Source organism: Asterias amurensis, chromosome 9, assembly GCF_032118995.1.
Source record: "Asterias amurensis chromosome 9, ASM3211899v1".
NCBI classification, from domain to species: Eukaryota; Metazoa; Echinodermata; class Asteroidea; order Forcipulatida; family Asteriidae; genus Asterias; species Asterias amurensis.
The window spans coordinates 10,763,837-10,780,216 of record NC_092656.1 but is presented as its reverse complement, the minus strand read 5'-3'; the positions used below and the strand labels follow the sequence as shown (position 1 = coordinate 10,780,216).

The window sequence follows — 16,380 nt, the reverse complement described above, 5'->3', positions numbered from 1 at the left end:
ACGTGTATTAACGTCGCGTCGCCTAAAATGCACACTTCACTGCATAACGCACGACATACAGTTATATATGAAAACGCACAGTGAAATTGCCCACCAGTATGGCGCATTTTAGATTTTTCTGATGATGACGTCAGGTGAAATGGGTCAATAAGAGGAGGTTTCAATTCTTTCAGGGGAATTGATGATTGTCGTATTACATGTATTTGGTTTAGTTTTCTACAGTCTGCCGTCTTCACATGCCACAGTGATAATCACTGAGCTAACATTTCATTTATAAAAGTACGCTGAACCCTCATTCCATTACATACACACTGTACTTTCAACCTCAAAATCCATATTTGTTCTCTGTGCTTCACATGGGAGCTATGGTCTCTAATGGTTGCACTTGTACACTGTATGTCATTCACACCTGTTCTTTGTCCTTATTGCTTCAAATGTATCAATTCACAAACGCATTTCTCAAGTTTTATCGCACAGCCTAATTTTTTTGAGTCGCACATTTCAAGAGTATTCTCATAACATTTCTGTACAATTCTTTGTATATACATGTACGTAATTTTGTTGTTGTTCTTCTGATCGCTTAAAGGCTTTGTTCTGACATGTCTGAAAGTGTTAGTCGCCATATAATTGACCCTTCCCATGAAATATGTAAATTGCACATAGCGCCTGCGCACTAACATTTCGGTTGGCAAAATGAGGGAACATCGCTCTGTTTTGTGGTGCGTGACGCAGACGCGATTGCTTGCTGCTTAGTGCACAACTCTATGGCGTTTGCCAACCAACAGGGTCTGTACGCATGCGTGAATGTGATTAGCATATTTCACAGGAAGGGTCCATTACAGGTGTTGACAGGCATGAGTGGTTACAGCTGTTTTCCTATTTTGTTTTGCCCTCGAAAAAATCTGAATGGTTTTTTTTGCCCTCAGAAAAAAAAAAATCAGATTTTGTTTATTAACACCTTGTGTTTATGTAGGTTAGCCCTTGTATTCAATAAAATGTTCCTACTTTTTCCAAAGGAAAACATTATGTCTGTATTAGGTATCTCTTGATGCTGTACATGTATTCCTGGAGATCCATGTCAAAACTAGACACTTCCTGCCAAAACTGGGTTGATTTGCTCATCAGATAGATGAGGCAAGGAGATTTCAAGTGGGCCTAGAGGGCATGTATTCCTCAACATAATATAGAATGTTTGAAGACGCCATCGCATCACATTGAAATCACGGCTGATGTTTCGATTGTTTTGATGTTTTGATTTTCAGTGTTTCCAGGAAGTGCCTTGTGCAGTGTCTGTGTGCAGCCTCACATTTAATACGATAATAATGCTCATATCTGCCGACTTTAATCCACATCTTTCTGTTCTACTTTTGAAAAAAGTTGATTATTATCGGAAACCCTGCAGAAGAAAACAATGGATGGTCATAACAAACCTGTTTTCAAGCGTTTTATTTTGTTCTCCATGGTTGTGTTATTGTATGTTTTTATACACAAGTTTACGCTTTCGTCTTTTTTTGTGACCTACATGTGTACATCCAGCTGGCTTTTAACATCATCACCTTTATCGAATCAACTTGACCAAACTGTTAAACTCTCCCAGATTCAAATCATTTCATTCTTATTAATTTTGGTTTTTACCCATACACCGATGTGTGTTAGCACTGCATACTCAGTACTTTCCCGAGTCCTGTGAAAAAATATTACAGGCATGTTACTCGGGTGGGATTCGAACCCACGACCCTTGCAATTCTAGAGCAGTGTCTTACCAACTACATGTAGACCACCGAGGTTGCCCGGTAGCTAGGGGCAGGTCGAATCCTATGTTTTGGCAGGGGGTACCGGAACGATGTAAGAGATGTAAAGTTTGCATCGGGGATAAAGAATATTAATTTTGGTTTTTACCCATACACCGATGTGTGTTAGCACTGTATACTCATTTCGTTCTTATCGTTAGTTCTACGGGTAGACCTAAAACCTTAATTCAGTTCAGAGGAACTCACATGAAGCAGGCTCTTCATTGTTGTTAACTTTTGTTTTTCTGAATGAATAAGTAGAAAGGGGGTAGCAACTTGAACACTTGCTGCTCAACATCAGGAGTTACAGTTGGGTCGATTCACATAGACTGGATTTCTTTTTGAAAACGGAGTGATCATCAGTCTTCTCAGTGTTAAAGGCAGTGGACACTATTGATAATTGCCAAAGACCAGTCTTCTCACTTGGTGTTCCTAAACATATGCTCAATCGGTCGTCGAAGTTGCAAGATAATAATGAAAGAACAAAATACCCTTGTCATCAGAGTTGTGTGCTTTCAGATGCTTGATTTCGAGACCTCAAGTTATACATCTGAGGTCTCTAAATCAAATTAGTGGAAAATTACTTCTTTCTCGAAAACTACGTCACTTTGTAGGGAGCCGTTTCTCAGAATGTTTTATACTATCAACAGCTTCCCATAACTTATTACCAAGTAAGGTTTTATGCTAATAATTATTTAGAGGAATTACCACTGCCAGTGAGAACATGGCAACGGTCGCAGTACATGACAAATGTATGAGACATTGTTTTTGTTATCAAAGCTCGGATATGTTTTGAATTATTGGAAGTGAGGGGGGGGGGGGGTTGGCCTCTGAGCAGTAATAATTTCCTGGAGTAGGAATATCCCCCGGATGTGAACTGAATCTTGGCCTGATTGGTTATGAACTACACAAGGTCTTTTGGTACCTCCGTACACTGCCAGGATAAACTTCTCTCATTACAGGTCTTCTTCATCTCGGCATTCATTCTGTCGTTATGTCATCATTGTGACTTTAGGGGTAGATAGCCCGGATGGACAGGGAAGGAGATGTGAGATCTCCTGTTCATTCTTGATTACTCCCCCCTCTTTCTATCTGACTGTTTGTTTCCTTTTTCATTGCCTGGCCTGAAGACAGAGCTAATATTTTGTTGTTCTGGAGGAGACTCGACAGGAGTAAAAGGTAGACAAGTTGAGACGTACAGGCAGGTGTTGCTTTGTATGGGTTGCAAGTGGAGACCGGTACAGTGTAGCTCGTGCCGTCAAGACTATTTATTGAGAACATACAAACCCATCTGCCTGTTCCGACCGTCCTTCACAAAGATGAGAAATTTTAGACTTTTATTTGTATTGAGATCTCTTTGGGACTACCTGTGGGAACAAAAAGTTTGTGTTATTTTATCTTCAGATTTTGAGAAATATGTGGTCTGATTCATTTATCTAGGTCTGAGGATACTGTTTCCAAATAAGGTTGAGGTTGTACGTGTAAGCAATCTTTTTTACCCAGGGTTGTTGAAACAAATGGCACAAAAGTCATTTTGCAAATGTACGCATCTGCCTTTAGTTGAGTTTTTGATGTTGTTCAGATTCAAAATGTCATGCATGCAGTTTTCCTGATTGAAGCTTTCCAACTCTTTTGGTGACTGCCCTGTGGTCGGCGGATGAATAATGTGCAGTGTTCAATGTGACACCCCTTAGTCTTGATTAAGTTTTCCTTGATTGTATGGATCGCAGCAGATGAGAATCCATCTGTTATTCTCAACACAGATTCATTGCTGACACTTGGCGTGTCTAGGCCGAGCGGATAAGAACACCAAACTCGGGCTCTGGTGTGTCTGATCACCAGAGTGTGGGTTCGAGTCCCGGTCATGACACTATAAGGAAGACACTTGTGACCATTATTGCTGCATTATTCTGATGGGACGTAAAGCAGTTGGTCCTAAAACCAGAACACTTTACGTAAAGAGAAGGGTCCTGCCCCGGTGTTCCTGGTCTGATCGGCAGCATATTGCGCCACAGCACTTTGTAAACCATTGCATAAAGGAATAGGTCTCATACCTCACAAACATAGCTCTACGCCCCTACATACATGTACTGGTATATAAGAACCTAGCACATGTAGTATTATTAACATCTGTTTTGTACAGAATGTTTGAGGAACATTTATCCCCCAAAATACAGATTTTTATCTCAGTCAAACACTATCTGAAAGTAAAACGGTTTACTCTAAATTGTATGTTTGCATTCAACACAATTAAAAACAGTGACCCCTCACATTGATTTTGCTACCCCCTTGAGCCAGGACGGAGTAACCTCAAACAGAGCTTCTGAATTTCCAAGTTACTTCCTTCTCATGTGGGAGTATGTTAATTTCTGCATTTAATCCAAAGCCATAAAAATTCATGACTAAGAGAGAGAGAGAGAGAGAGAGATGTCAATATATTGATGGCTCTCGGGTCTCACAAACCCTTTTCATGTACATGTCGTCTTAAAGATGAAAGCATTTCTTCTCAACGCGGAGGATGGTGTGATAGTCTCGTGTCAAGGCGCTAACGTTTCCATTGATTCACCCTAAGACGCATGGACACCTTCTAGATGGAGACCTGATTGGAATTTTATGGGTGATTGCAGAATAATTAAGAACGTTGAGGAAACAAAACCCCGCTCTTTATTCGGCTTGCCGAAATCCACAAAAGCCGCACAAAATTAAGAAAAAACTTCATTGAGAAGACCATTGGGGAGTGAAGCACAAAGCTTTCATCAGCATATATCGTTTTTCGCTTTATACGTCGTCTAAATGCATTTCTTTGAAAACTGGTACCAGAGCAGAAAGAAATGAGCGATTGAGTCGCCATGCAGAACCCAAGTCTCTGCGCATTGAACAGAATTGAATGGGTGCACCCACGCATTGTCAATGCACTCTCAATCTCATACATGTATGCAAGACCCTCTGTAAGAAACATCAACAATCTTTCTGTTGACTCTCGAAAAAAGTAGGTTGGAAAGAAGTGATGAGAAATCTGTCTGGAAGAAACTAATTCATCTTTAAGGTTTGATGCAGAATTGGTTAGAGTTAAAAAACATCATTGTTCAACTTTACTGTGGAAACTATACTGGTTAGAAAGTTCATAATCTGATAATAGATCAAAAATTTTGTCTGTGAAATAGTTCTCTCTGAAATGTTGTCATATTCTAGGGAAAACTATCTAGAACCTATTAAAAAAACACATCTAAATTCAGTTGTTACAAGAATTTTGTGTGCTTTCAGATGCATAATAAAAGGCTTCAGGCTTGAAGTCTTCTAATATTTGAGTGAGAAATTACCTCTTTCTCAAAAACTACGTTACATTGTACTTCAGAAGGAGCCGTTGTTCACAATGTTTTATTCTCTCAAAAGCTCTCCATTGCTTGTCACCAAGTTATTATTTATGATAATTTTTTTTTTGGGGTAATTACCAATAGTGTCCAGTGCCTTTAAGGAAAGCTACATGTGTGTGGCGTGACCGTGGCGTGAGCTTAAGGATAAATTAACAATCCGGACTGAGCTCCTGAATTCTAAAATGACACCTGCAGGGCCTTTTATCATTAAAACAAAAATTCACCATTGTTTATTTCCTAACTGTATAGTGTATACACACAGTGAGGTAATCCAAGAAGGGGGCTCGCCCCAGTGTTTTCTGGCTGGTGTGCCACCTCACCTTGTATTGTCTTACAAGGTGTTGTATCTCTGACTTAATCTTCCGGAAGTGATGCCTACTGTTTTGGAGGGAGAATTCACCAAGAAATTAAGAATTCTGATGGACCATCCATGCCTTTGAATTTCGTTCGTGTAGGGGCACATGAATTTTTCTGTGGTAAAGGGCACTTCTATGAGGAAAATGTGCCTGACAGTCCCTCTGCCCAGTCACAAATCTTTGGGGTATCACATATCTTATTTCAAAAATAAGATGATATTGATATTGATTTATAGTGTAATGTAAATATTGATAAACTATCAATAGCCATCTTCTTTAAATAAGAATGATTTGGTAATTTGAGAACGAGGTAACTCTGTACAAAGTTAGCTTTTTAAATATCAATCCTTTTTGAAACGCCCCGGTGTTCAAAGTCTCTCTCTGCCCTGAGCACTGGTGTATCACAAACCTTAAATTCTGAAACTTAAAACTTGGGAAATATCTTTTTCTTGAATGAAAAATGATTGGATGTAGAATTTCCAGCAGATGTACTAATGGATCGAAGGGAAAACAGTTTAGATTTCTAGCTGATCCAGTACAATTCGATATTAAAATGATTCAATTAGAGGTGCATGTAACTTTATACCTCGGCCGATTGGTTTAGCCTGGCCTCTCTCTTTCAGGCAAGGTTTTAGGTTTTTTATTAAAGTTTCTTGTATTTATTTTGCAAATATGAGATGTTAGAGGGGAGGACTAATTTGTGCTAAAGAAATAGGTTAGAATAGATATGGGGAGGCAGGAGTTCAATTTGATAAACAATTGTTTTTAAAGTTTTTTTGTGGAATATCAAGTAGAAAACCACAACAGAATCTGGCTGTGGGTAAATTTTTAAAGACAGTGGACACTATTGGTAATTGTCAAAGACTAGTCTTCACAGTTGGTGTATCTCAACATAAGCATAAAATAACAAACCTGTGAAAATTTGAGCTCAATCGGTCGACGAAGTTGCGAGGTAATAATGAAAGAAAAAACACCCTTGTCACACGAAGTTGTGTGCTTTCTGATGCTTGATTTCGAGACCTCAAATTCTAAACTTGAGGTCTCGAAATCGAATTTGTGGAAAATTACTTCTTTCTCGAAAACTACATCACTTCAGAGGGAGCTGTTTCTCACAATGTTTTATACTATCAACCTCTCCCCATTACTCGTAATCAAGAAAGGTTTTATGATGATACTTATTTTGAGTAATTACCAAGAGTGTCCACTGCCTTTAAATATAAATCTTTTATAATAAAAACAACAACATTTATAAAGATTTTTTTTTATAAATGACCACAATGCACAATGAGATGTGATTGCTCACACCTTGCATGTGTATCCATACAGCATGTTCATGATGATATCATATTCAAGTGTTTTCAAATTTTTTCAATATTAAAATTTGTCATGCAGGCATGATGTTCTTCCTGCGTAAGTCTGTTTTGGATTGTTTTTATCCCTTAGAGAAATCTGAAAAACTGCCGTTAATAAAGCCAGAAAAGGATACTAGAGCCTATCGGCAGGTACATGTACAATATAGGTCAGCCCCTTGTGCTTGATCAAATTTTCCTACTTTTTTCCAGGGCACAAATATTATGTAAATTCAAGCTTACACCTAAAACTATCTTTAGGGGTGAATAAGGTTTTTTTCTCCTTAGTTTTGTAATTTTGTCACCCCCCGTCCCTCAAAGCCATTTTCAAATCGTGTGACTGTGTACAGCGCCTTTAGGGGACGTGTCTCTTGTTTGTGTGTAGAGTGACACCAGTGTATCATGCATGTTAATACACGGCTCATGATCATGTTTAGCGATTTGCATCGAAGCCAGACTCATCCAAAGTTGGGTCAGGTTTCACGCTCTGTGTTCCTTTGTAAAGACGAGTTGACGGGAATTTTGTATTTGGATGTTAAAGTTAAACACCCCCAACTCTTAAAGATCCCTGGTGTGGTTTGGTTGATTCTGTTGGATCTAGGCGTGCACTGGTAAACGTTGGGGTCAGGGTATCAACGTGATCGGAGTCAAATGGTGTGGGTGTTGAGTTCCCATATGGTGGTGGTTTTTTGTTAGAGTGTGGAAGCATCCCAGTACATACAGTAAAGCACTCAACGGTAAGGAGCACGCAGCCTTTGCCTTTCTTTCCTTTGAGCAAAATTTGTTGTTCAACTATTGTTTTATTTAGATTGATTTTTCTTGAAACGTTTGGTTCACAATAATTTAGCGACTGAAGAAGAGGTCTGTTTTGAAATTCAAATGTTACACAATGTGGTGTTCGTACTCAACATTACAGGGAACAAAATTTCTGAACCGAACGTCTTTAAAGAGGTGGCTAAGTCTGAAGTTGAAATGCACCATCAAAATGTATTAGACACTCAGTTGGGACAGAGAGACGTGACAGCTTAATGTAGGTCAAGGACTGGCAGACGATAGTTTGTATAATGCCCATGGATTACAAGAGACCGTGTGAGTCTCGCTCGTGTTCGACTGCCGGGACCAGATGAAGTACTATTTTGCTTCCCTGTAGACGTTAAAGGGTTTTGATACCTTTTGTAGATCAAATTTTTGGCCATGACATTAATCCCCATTCACTGTGAATGAAGATGTTTGTAGTATAATTTACCGGTAGAAGTTTCAGCTCAAGTAGTTGTCAAGTTTTTGAGGGAAAACAAAGTGAAGTCCTTTTTCATTGTCTTCTTTACAACAAGTTGGTGTGATGTTTCAATTAGGATGATTTACTGTATGTGATTCAGTTCCTGAGATGAGACTTGTCTGGAATTTTCTTGATTGCCTTCAGATTTTCTTAAAAGATGCAAACTTGATGACAAACAAAAGGAAGTGGACCCCTATTCCAATCCCACCAAGGCCCAAAAGCCTTTCATGTCGACTGGGTTTTCAGTCCCTACCTGATTGCGTGGCTATTCCCCCATTTGGGCCCCCTCCCCCACACACACATCTAAAACTAGACATTTCTTCTCGTTACCTTATCATCCTGTTATCTGCGCTAGCTGTGCTGCTGGGTTTTTAAACCAATCAAAAAAATATAAAGGATTTACTGGGGAAAAATCTAGTGGACTATATCAACAACTTTGCATGACTGTCAAAGCAGTTTGTCCCGGAGAACAAAAAACAGTAACTTTCCATCTTTAAACTGTGCAGAATTACACTGAGTCGGCTGTAACGAGAGTGGAGATTTGAAGCTGCGTCGTTCCCAGAGGGGACTGACGTGCCTTTGAGGTTGCTTTCCGATGATCTCGAGTAAACCCTCCTCCGTCACTCTTTCTAGTAGAGTAGTCAATCTTGCCTTTGCCTCAACTTTCCTTTAAGAGGACGGTTTTCTTCATGTTTCATCCTCGATTTGCAATTGAAGAAACTCTAGATAGTGTCTCTTCAAGTCAGTGACCGTGCCAGAATACCGATGTTTTTCGGGTAGAATAATACAACATGTAGCGTATTTCAGGGTTGTCCAAATTTTGTTCCTGCTATTGAAGTCACTTGACATTTCTCTTGTTGTTTTACGTTTGTTATGTTTTTCCCTCCCTACATAATTTTTGAATTAATATTCCTTTGGGAGTGTCTGTGTATGCTTGATTGATCAAACCTTTTGATGGACACTCATTTTTTTTGCATACGGGATGATTAAATCATGACATAAAGACACACTGAGATGAGATGACAACGTGAAAGTACAGACAAGTGTCAAGCAAAATGGTCTCTGAAAATGTCAAATGCCCTCTAGCCTGTTACAGTCAAACTCACTGTTATTATCATTCAACGCATATTAGAACACTGCTGCAACTACAACTGGCATTCTTCATTCTTGGTGTACTAATGCGTACTAACCATTGCATAGCATCACCCTTTTAGCTTTTCTTTCATATCTTCATATTAACATTTTGTATTTCCCTCTTCACCTTGCTTCCAGCCGGACACCCCAAAACAAGATTCTAGATTTGTTATTCTCATTTGTCTCATTTTTTTTATCGTCTCTGTGACTCGTGGCTTGTCGTGGCCAAGCAATTAAGAGCACTGGACTCAAACTCTGGTGTTTCTGATCAGCAGAGTGTGGGTTTCGAGTCCTGGTCATGACACTTGCGTTCTTGAGCAGGACACTTAAAACTATAATTGCCTTGTTTTTCAGATGGGACTTTAAGCTGTAAGTCCCATGTGCTAGGACTGGTAGTGCATATTGAAGAACCCAGAACACTTATCAACAAGCACACTTGTTAAAGGAACACGTTGCCTTGGATCGGGCGAGTCGGTCAAAACAAAAGTGTTTGTAACCGTTTTTTATAAAATGCATATGGTTGGAAAGATGTTTTAAAAGTAGAATACAATGATCCACACAAGTTTGCCTCGAAATTGCGTGGTTTTCCTTCTACTGTGCGAACTAACATGGTCGGCCATTTATGGGGGTCAAAATTTTGACCCCCATAAATGGCCGACGTGTTAGTCGACGAGGTAAAAGGAAAACCACGCAATTTCGAGGCATGTTTGTGTGGATCATTGTATTCTACTTTTACAACATCTTTCTACCCATATGCATTTTATAAAAAACGGTTACAAACGCTTTTCAAAGACCAACTCGACCGATCCAAGGCAACGTGTTCGTTTAATAGGTTTCCATAGGCCGGCTTGCGAGCTACAGTGATTAAAGTCACTTTTGAAGCATCTTTGGTTTTATTACCAGAAATATATAACAATGATACAAGCTGTAATAATTACCTGTACAAATTCTCTTGACTTATGAGTATTTTTTTGTTTTATATTTTCTTGTTGTAGCTCGTGGCCCTCATGATGAGACAGCCCTCAGCAAAGGCATCATTTACCCGGCTGCGTACCTGGGTTCCACGCAGCTGGTCACCACCAAGCAGCCTACCAAGAAAGTACGCATGCAGCAGGCGCAGGAGGCCGTCAACAGAATCAAGGTCAATATCTTATACCACTCTGTCATGGCCAGTTTGTTGGTCTGTCTGTCTGTCTGTGTGTCTGTTTGCCATTCAATCTGTATAAGTTTGTGTCAACTTGTTTTTAGGGTGTCTTTCCTAACAATGTTTTGTAATATCAGCAGGTCCCCAGTGCTCTTCACTTAAAGTTAGTTTTTATAGTCATCAATTTTTCGGTGTAATGCTAAGGTGTACACTCTCTTTAAAGTGTTGAGTCAAAACTTGCAAAAAACCCCTGGCGAATTGTAACAGTATCATATTTCTCAACACCTGTAAGTAACACCTTGTGAATGTGTGTAAGTCCACACAGTGTTTCAAGTCCTTACATTATGTGGACATCTTTTGTTCTCAGGTCCACACTTCATTATGTAGTGTTTTCTGTGAGTGGCTTCACTCATACACTGATTTGTGTTAAGCACTGTATACTCAGTACTTTCCCTAATACGATGAAAAAAAACTACAATGTGTATGTTACTGGGTAAGATTTAAGCCAACGCCTTTTGCCATTCAAGAGCAGATTTCTTACCACAAGTCCACGGAGCTAGCCTGGTATAGCTAGAGGCAGTAATAATCCCCCCCCCTACAATACTCGGTGAAAGTAATGGGTTGATAGTGCTTAACACACGTTGGTGTATAAATCAAACTCATGAAACTAACATTCTTTTATCCCCCGATGCAAATTCTATACCTCTTAAAATATTTACAAGTCGTTTCGTAAGCAGCTGTTAATTTCTGTTCTCAATCTGTCACACCAAGCACTTACTGTCAGTTTTTAATAATTTTACTCGTCCAAAACTGACTCTTGGAAAAACAAAAAGCCCTGTAATTTGTCTCTTGTGCGTGAGAATGGAACACGTTCATCCCTTACATTAATGTGTCAGGACTGAAAGAGCGAGGCCAAGAGACTTCTATCTCGATTGTCGATGGTTGTGGATGTACATGTAGCAATGCCATTAAATTTCTGTTTACTCAGAAATTGTCAGTTGCTCGCAAAGACTAGAATATTTAAGTGGTCCAGCGTGACATGAAGCACAAAAATACTAAACAAGGCCAGAAGCCATCAAAAGACTACTGGTGATGGAATCATTGATTTCTGCTGAACAGTGTTCTGGACTACTATTTCATGTTATTAAATTATTACAGATAAAATATGGAGGACATTCAGCATGAAATAGTAGTTGATTTATTTAAATCGGAAAGATTGCTGATGATAAATCTTGTACAAAGGCCTATCCTCTGGAAAAGATGTTGCTATCTGATGAAGCATTTTCCAAATTGACAAAACAGCATTTTAAGATCCCTCAAATTATTCAGCTTTGCAGTTTAACAGTCTTTTATGCAGGTTTTTTTTAAAGACTTTTTGCAGAATGGTTTTACAGACCTCTCTGCAAAATGGCTTTCACAGACTTCTGCAGAATGGTTTTCACACTCCTCTCTGCAGAATGGTTTTACTAACCTTTTGCAGGGTGGCTTTACTAACCTTTTGCAGGGTGGTTTCACAAATATATCTGCAGAATGGTTTTACAGACCTCTCTGCTGAATGGTTTTACCCTCTTTACAGAATGGTTTTACAGACCTCTTTGCAAGTTTTTTTAACTGACCTCTCACCAGAATGGTTTTACAGACCTCTCTGCAGAATGGTTTCAGTTACCCTTTTCCAGACTGGCTTTCTCATACCTCTCTGCAAAATGGCTTTCAAAGACCTATGCAGAATGGTTTTACAGACCTCTCTGCAGAATGGTTTTACAGACCTCTCTGCAGAATGGTATTGCAGACCTCTCTGCAGAATGGTTTTACAGACCTCTCTGCAAATTGGTTTCACTTACCCTTTTGCAGTGGTTTTCACAGACCTCTCTATCTGCAGAATGGTTTCACAAACCTCTCTGCAGAATGGTTTTACAGACCTCTCTGCAGAAAGTCAATGTTTTTTCGTGTTTGACCTGTGTTGGGAATAGAGTTAGACATTTACAATGTAGGATTCTGCCTTAGAATCAAATGGCTAGAGAGTTTGTCAGTGCACAAATTCATTGCAAATGGGATGCAAGTTAAAGTGGTGTCAGACACCCACTGTTATTTCTAGCTGCTTAGAAGGTAGAGGGAGTGTGGGGTTTATTAGTTGCTGTGTAGTACGTGTAGTAGGTGGCATGATTAGCCTGGGGTTTTGGGGGCTAGTATCTTTCCCTCGACCTTTTCCCTCTCTCCTAACATTGATTAATCTTTCTCTTCTCTGCATTCCGGCAAAATAGACACGTATTCGGAGGAGATGGAACAAGGTGGCGTGTTTTTTCACTCTCTGGATATATTTTAGTGTATTCTCAACGCTTGTTGTAGTTTTTTTTTTTATCTCTTTAATTTTTTCTTTTCAGTCGTTCTCTACGGAGAGATTTTATTTTGCTAATTGGTGGTTTTTTTTCTTTCTTGATTTTTTAATCTTGTGTCAATGTGGTGGTGATGGTGATGGTGGTTTTTCATTATTGTGGCTCACTTTTTAATTTTGTTTGTAAAATGTTCGAAAGGAAGTCAAAACTTAATTTTGGTAAAAAAAAAAAAAAAACACAATAAAAAAAACAAAACGGGTGGTCAAACATAAATGATGAACTCTGTGGGTTGCTCCTTTAAACAGCTTAAATTAGCTGAAAATCTCCATGAAGGTATAGTCCTGGATCGATCCATTTAAAAGAATACTGTGTTGAATTTAGTCAACAATTCTGACAACTTTTGTGAAGACTTCAGCAAACAAATTTGTCCTTAAGAAACATTTTTTCACTCGCTGAAAGTATTTTTTTGAATTGTTATCATCTCTGAAATTCATGAATAGATTCATTTAGGAATGTCCATTAAAACTTCAGTAAAGATGTTCCTTTTACCCAATTCCAATATATGGATGAAAAACTGGAAAACAAACTCAAAACTTTTCAGGGATGTTTCACCGCTACAATAGGTGGCTTCATCAGACTGGCAACTCATCACAGCTGGTTTTCTCCCTTTAGTTACATAGTTGTGAAATGTCATTGAAAAAAAATTGTGAATTTGTGAGTTTGTTTTCCATTTCTCATCCATATATACAAAGAAGGATGGCACATGACGCCATTGACCGCCATCTTTGATGTATAATTGAAAGTGCATGTGTGTACTCACTGTGCACTCAACTCACGCATGCATGTTTCTTTAAAGATGGCGGCCATTGCAAGGGGTCTATTGGAATTGGTTAAATGTACATCTTTCCTGAAGCCATCTTCTCTTTGCTAACCTTGCCTATCATTTTGTGCCTCGTCTCACCATGAAATTCGCTGTGAAGCATGGAAATATTCCCCTAACAATTGTCCACTTTTAACAGGAAGTGCTTCAGAAACGTATTCCCATTGTGTCACCTGACTGCTTTCCTTTCATCTCTCATGTCGTCTCATTTTAATGTTCCACCGTGACATTCCATAATGTTGTTTTATTAATTTGATGTGAATGATTTTTTAATGGTTTTGTGTTGTGTGCTTTTTTTACTGCTTCATTATAATTTCTACGAGTGTGTCACATTTGTTGTACAAGTCGTGTTAACAATAATGCACTTTTGTAGTGTGACGGTAGCGTGTCTGTGGTTCCATGTTGTGCAAATACAGAAACATCACATGGGTTTGATAACAATTAATACCATGGCACTGGCTTTGTTTCATGCTCAAGCACTGTGCACAATGCACACTGCTCCAAATTGACGATGAAGCCCAACCAAAAGCCTGAGCCTTGATTATCTCGGTTTTGAAAAGACCCCATGTGCTCCAGTTCTGTAAGCATCAACTATTTGAAGCCGCAAGCCTAAAGAGCCATGTCACACAAAGCACATAACAACTGCATTTCCAGGCTATCTCAAGTATCAAAGTCTTTCATATTTTTATTTTTCACACAATTTTTCTTGAGGTGAGTGAAACACTGTTAAAAAAATACCTTGTCCCGCTGTCGAAGTGTGTTCCTTTTGCATACAGTGCAGTTGTTTGACTCGAAGTTACCTTACGTTTGACAGACCCTTAAGACATATGGCTTGAAAAACGGCTGACAAAGGTAGTAGTGGGAGTTGCTGTTTGCAGAAGGCAGCTGAAATTGCAGTTTTAAACGAAAAGTCTATGAATGATGAATTTGGATATTTGCCATCAGGAAATGGAACTTGCTCTGTGGCAAAATGAGTTTTTTTTCTTTTGTGATGTCAGGCTCTGAAAATTCAAAGCAGTCTGTAATGTGTTTCTGTTTATTTTGTTTATGGGTGCAGAATTAGCTTCCCCGGGTTGACCCCGGTTTGCCCCCGTTACGTTCGAATAGCTTTTACGTCATTCCCGGGGCTCAGCCAGGTCAGCCCCCAGTGCCCTGCTTGTGGAACGGGTCACTTGGGGCTGGCCCGCAAGGTGCATGACGTAACTACGAGTGTGCGAGTGACATTCGATTAGCTCTTGTCAGGGGCTCACCGGAATGAGCACTGCGGGGTCAACATGGGGAAGCTTATCAAACACATTTTTTGTTGGGTTTATAGCTGTTTCATCAGATCTTGACTCCTACCGAGGAAGGGGCTGACCTGCAATTTGTCATCAAAACAGAAACAGTGAGGAATTTTAGAAAAGGATGATCTTTGGACTTGTGCATTTTGGAACGTTTTTTAAAGTTTCTTTTCTCTCTCTTTCAAGTAAAGAATATGAATGAAACTATTTTTAGATATAAATAAATATAAATAAAAAATAATTAAAATAAAAGCGTACAGAAAAGATAATAAATAATAAAATTTCAAACAACTAAACACTATTGTGGGCAGTTCACAAATACATAGTAACAGACTTTGTAACTAAAAAAAAAAAAAAAGATAACAAAAACTGATCCAATTCAAAAGTTTTGTAAATTGTTTTCAAAATATCAAATAATACACCAGCAAGGGAAACTGACTGGGTAAGTTATTAATAACTTGGGGTTGAACTAGGAAAAAATTGCTCGAGCAGGACTTAATCCTTAATAAATGAATTTTTTTTATGAAACACAGCGAAATACTCCTGTAATTTTCGTTTACGTTTTGACTAGTTTCACTAGTAATCCTCAGAACGAGGCACCACCAGTCGGTTGGTGGCGCTGTTGCCTGCTTCGGCCACTGGATGGTGGTTTGGCCGATTGTGTCCTCCCCGGGGTGGAACTTGGTTTAGCATGCCTGCAATGTTAGCAGTCTCCCTGTTTTGTCAATATCTTTGTTCGCAAAATAACTTTGAAAATAAAGGGGGGGGGAATCAATTAAATCAACACCTGGATAACTTGGATGATGAAACTAAATATTGCATACAGCAGCACTTTCTCAGTTCACAAAACAAAACACCAACATTTTTTTGTGTCATTTAATTTGGTGAACAATAACAAAAATGTTCCATTATCTCAATCAACTGATCATGTCATTTAAACTGCACACAGTTTAACTAACTGCATAATGATTTGAACTGACTCGAAACTCGACCCAAGTGTAACCGAGACTGACATTTTGGGCTGAGAGACTAGACTACAAACTCTACCTGAATTTTTAAAGCATGTGCATGTATTTAATAAGTAACACAACCACAAGCTAGTCTTGAATTTGCATTACATGTACGTGTATGTGCAGATGTTTGTGGTGTAGCTTGACAAGCCGGGTGTTAGAGTATGAAGGGGCGATGGGTAAGGTGTTCTGTTTAGGGGCCCTCCTCGCCAGGTTCAAACTCTGTAATGCTGGATGAAATGGTTATCCTTTTTTAAGGCACTGGACACGTTTGGTACTGTATGCGTCATAGACCAGTTTTTCACTAGGTGTATCCAAACATTATGTATAAAAATAATAATAATAAATTGCAAATTTGAGACTGAAAGACTGCTCCAAAGAAGGACAGCAGTGTAGATGAAACTTTTGTCCAAGCAGAGAGTTCTTGTAACTTGCAAGAGAGAGCATGTACATG

At 39.0% G+C, this 16,380-nt stretch overlaps 1 protein-coding gene across 5 annotated transcripts in view; it reads left to right on the top strand.

Moving 5' to 3' along the window:
* The window catches only part of LOC139941350 (uncharacterized), a 152,159-nt gene that overhangs the window by 110,235 nt on the left and 25,544 nt on the right, over positions 1 to 16,380 (top strand). Inside the window, exons 5-7 of one of the 5 annotated variants that reach the window (XM_071937800.1) lie at positions 10,299 to 10,420; positions 12,685 to 12,711; positions 14,952 to 15,020. In XM_071937800.1, the coding sequence (XP_071793901.1) occupies positions 10,299 to 10,420; positions 12,685 to 12,711; positions 14,952 to 15,020 (218 nt within the window). Of the gene's footprint in view, positions 1 to 10,274; positions 10,421 to 12,684; positions 12,712 to 14,951; positions 15,021 to 16,380 lie in introns of all 5 variants that reach the window. The other 4 variants (XM_071937799.1, XM_071937801.1, XM_071937803.1 and 1 more) reach the window with 4 other exon arrangements.